The sequence below is a fragment of the Delphinus delphis genome, chromosome 3 (genome assembly GCF_949987515.2).
Source record: "Delphinus delphis chromosome 3, mDelDel1.2, whole genome shotgun sequence".
Lineage (NCBI taxonomy): Eukaryota > Metazoa > Chordata > Mammalia > Artiodactyla > Delphinidae > Delphinus > Delphinus delphis.
In genome coordinates, this window is record NC_082685.1 from 26,330,265 (window position 1) to 26,333,982 (window position 3,718).

Here is a 3,718-nt window from a genome sequence, read left to right on the forward strand (position 1 = left end):
CAGCGCGCCTGCTCTGCGCAGTGCGCCCAGATCCTCTCAAACCTGTCGGAGGGGCCCGCCCAGGGCCTCTCTAGAGAAAGAGAGAGGACAGTGGCTTGTGGGTTGTGGGAGGGAGGGGGCGTGGGCTTCGCGTCCCCGGAAGTTCGAGGTCACCGTGCCTCCCACCCCTTAGGTGGGTTTGACTTGGGACGGCCTAAGTACCTGTCCAGGCGGGGCCTTTCACTCCCCAACTCTGCCTGGCGCTGCTCTGCGACCTCTGAGCCTAGAGTGCCCTTCCCACGTCCACCCCATCCCGCGGGCACCCGGACTGCGGGCGGCCGGCACGCACTGACCTGCACCGCGGATCCTCCGCGGGGCCCCGAGCCGGGGTTCGAGGTGAGGCGAATACCGACGAGGCTCGGAGAAGTGGACGCTCGCCCGCACACCGCCGCTCGGCCTCTACCGCCGCAGGGGGTGGGGCGCAGGGTCGGGGGCCGCCGAGCATTATTGGAACGAAAACGAAATAAAAGCGGCGTTAAGTGAAATAGCTAACTTTTTTATTAAATAAAACGACTTAAATAAAAGGAACGGAAAAGGAGAAGGGTGGACCCAGCCTCAACGCAGGGTGCCCCAGCCCCTGGCGCTTCCCCCAGTCGCCTGATCGGCCGCCCCTCCTCCAGTGGCCCCCGCGGGGGAAGCAGGTGGCCGGTTTCTAAAGAAAAAAGCCAAAACTTTTATTATTTACACGTTTGGGCAAAAGTACAAAGTATAATACAGGCGCCCGGCCCGGGGGCTGCGGGCGAGGGGCGGAGAAACGTAAGGCGCTTTCTTTGTCAGGCCCGGGCCTCGGGCGGGACTGGGCGCGGGGCGGGGGCTCGGATTGTGCAGTCGCGCGGAGCCCGGGCCCAGCCCCCCTCCGCAGGCGGCGGGGATGCGGCCGCGCCCCGGGGCCTACTTGAGCTTGGCTGGCCCTTCCCGTCTCGGCCTCGATTCCCCCCCCAGACCGGCTGGGGGGCCGGGGCGCCCCGCCGGGTCGGGGCGGCGATACTTGGTGACGGTGCGCGCTGGCGGCTCACACCAGAGAGGTGACGGCGGGGACCTTGGAGCTATCCTCCTCCCAGGGCTGCAGATTCTGCAGAGCAAACAGCGAAGAGTTGTGCAGACAGAGCGGGTCGGGCTGGATAGAGTCGTTGAGGCTCTTTTGGAAGGCGTCGTGTTGCAGCTGCAGCATGAGCCGACTCGCCTGCTGCCGCTCCGCCTCCCGCTCCTCCGCCGTCTGCCGCCTGCACCGGGGGAGGGAGAGGGACAGCACCGTCAGGCACCCGGCACCGCGGGGCCGCCGGCGGGGCCCCCACCCGCCCGGGAGCCAAGGCCAGCCGGGAGCCTCGAGGCGCAGAGTCAGTCTGCTTCCCCGCCGGCCTTGTGCGCCGGGGACCCGCGGGTCCGCGGAGTGGGTTGGGATCGTTTGTTTTTGTTGTGCGCGGGGAGATCGCCGGGAGGAAACTCCGCCCGCCGCCCACTTGCACACCCGGGTATTGTGGCTTCGCCAACAACAAAGATTGTTTCTTTGCGGGGTAACAAGGGCAGGGCGTGTGTGTAACTGACTAGGCCCTACAGGCAGCCGGGTCACTGGGGTCCGCGGGTGGGCGGGCAGGCTCTGCACCTCGCGGTGTCCCCGGGTCCGGTCTGCCTCATCCGGTTCTCCCAGGCTGTCTCAAACCCCTCTTGCAGGACGCGATCGCTTCGCCGTTCACGGGTTGGATCGAAAGAGCGATTGGATAAAAACAGGGCTGGAGTCGGGATGGGGAGCTAGAGCGGGAACCCGGAGCCCCGCGCGGATTGTCGGGAATCGGAAGGGCAGGGGGCAAGCGGGAGGGTTTAGCGGAGCGCGAGAGGCCCGGGATGGGGTAGGGTGTTGGGGGGGGGGCAGGTGAGAGGAAACCGAGCGAGCGCAGGAGACCGAATAAAACATCGAGACAGCTGGAGAGGCTCAAGAAAGCGACACAGGGATGGGAATGGAGGAGAATTCCAGACACGGATGAGGACAGGCGCGCGGGAGGGCGAGCTGGGAGATAAAACCTGGGAAGGAGCGGGGAGGTGCAGCCCTAGGAGGGCGAGTAGGGGGTAGCGCAGGGTGGGGAGAACGCGAGGCTCGGGCACGGAGCGGGCGAAGGGCCGGTGCAAGGTGGGCCGGGCCAGGCCTCTCTCACCGCCACTTGGTCCTCCGGTTTTGGAACCAGGTCTTGACCTGCGCGTCCGTCATTTTGAGGGACTTAGCGAGCGCCGCCCTCTCGGCCGAAGCCAGATACTTCTGGCGGTGGAAGCGCTTTTCCAGCTCGCAGATCTGCACCCGAGAAAAGGACGTGCGCGGCTTCTTACGCTTGGGCGGCGTCCTGTTCTGGTAAGGGTGTCCGATGCGCCGGGTCACGGTGAAGGGCGTGAGCGCCGCCGCCGCTGCGGAGACACACGAGGCCCCCTGAAGCCCGGCCCAGCTCGACTGCCGTTCAGGCACCATGCGGACCCGGTGCCGCCCGGTGGGGCGCAGAGTACTACGCTATTTCGTTGGTCCCGAGTGTCCCCAGCGGCACCAAGCCGGTTGGGAGATGTCCCCCTCTTTCCCCGGGCACAGGCTTATTTCCCCCAAACTCTCTGATTTTTCTCCCCTCTATGGTTGCCCGGGGCCCTGAGCGCTGAGGCCTCCACCGCACTTGGGCCTCCGGAACCGTTTCCCCGAGTGAAGCACGTAGGGCGCGGCGCCTCTGGCCCCGGGAGGGCCGAGGCCCGGCGTCTTTTTGGACACCCTGCTCACCTGTGAAACGGTCTTTTACGAAGCGGCGGCTGCTCTCCATCCAGGGGAAATTGAGGCCGCCCAGGCTGGAGACCGTGGGCACGGAGGGCATGGCAGGCAGCGCGCTAGGCAGAGGCGGCGGCACGGCCCCGGGCAGCGGCCTGTGCGCTGGCACTCGGATCACGCCGGCGGGCGCCAGGCTCAGGTTGACACTGTAAGATCCCGCGTCCTCGAAGGGCGCGCCGAGGCCGGCAAAGGAGGTGGGCAGAGACGGGTATGTGGCGCCCGGACGGCCCCCGGGGGGCCCTCCCAGGTAGTTGGCGCCGTCGGGGCCCCGCGGGGCTGGTGCGCTGTCCTGGTCCGGGCTGTTGAGGATCTGGTCGATGCCGAAGCTGATGGGCTCGTGCGGGTGCGGGGTCTGCGCGCTGGCTGGCGCCTCCATCCTGGGCGGGCGGAAGGGCTGGGCTGGGCTGGGCGGGGAGGCGGCTGGGTCCCCGTTACGGCGCGGCCATGGAGCGCCCGGCGCCTCTCGTCGCACTGAAACTTTGCCAAGAGTGCGCGGGCCCGACAGGCTCTGTGTCATCTTTCTTGAACCGAACCTGGAGTTTCCGCTGCTAATTCCTCTCCCGCCGCAACCATTGGCTGCGATCAACAAGCCTCTCTCCTCCCATTGGCTCCTGGCTTTCAATAAAGGCCTAATTCATGGAAATAGGAGCTTAGGGACTGTTCCAAGGTGACATCATTTTAACAAACGAACAATAGGTCAAATTTATTAGCCGGGATAATGGGCGGCGGATATTAACGCCCGAACCACAGCCTCCCAAACCCGAAATCTAACGAAGCTGCAATTAGGAGACGTTCCCCGCTCCTCCCGGCTGGGGCAGCTTCCCCGCCGCCGAGCGGGGCGGGCAGGGCGCTCTGCTGGTGAAATTGTCATTTGCTGAGGGGGGT

General features: G+C 66.1%; 1 protein-coding gene across 1 annotated transcript; it reads right to left on the reverse strand.

Moving 5' to 3' along the window:
* Positions 1–1,051: 1,051 nt before the first annotated feature.
* Positions 1,052–3,350, reverse strand: TLX3 (T cell leukemia homeobox 3). Its single transcript, XM_060006796.1, has 3 exons — positions 2,789–3,350; positions 2,190–2,433; positions 1,052–1,262 (listed from the first exon to the last, which is right to left on the reverse strand). Exons 1-3 carry the CDS (start codon positions 3,348–3,350, stop codon positions 1,052–1,054), a joined length of 1,017 nt encoding a protein of 338 aa, XP_059862779.1.
* Positions 3,351–3,718: the final 368 nt, after the last annotated feature.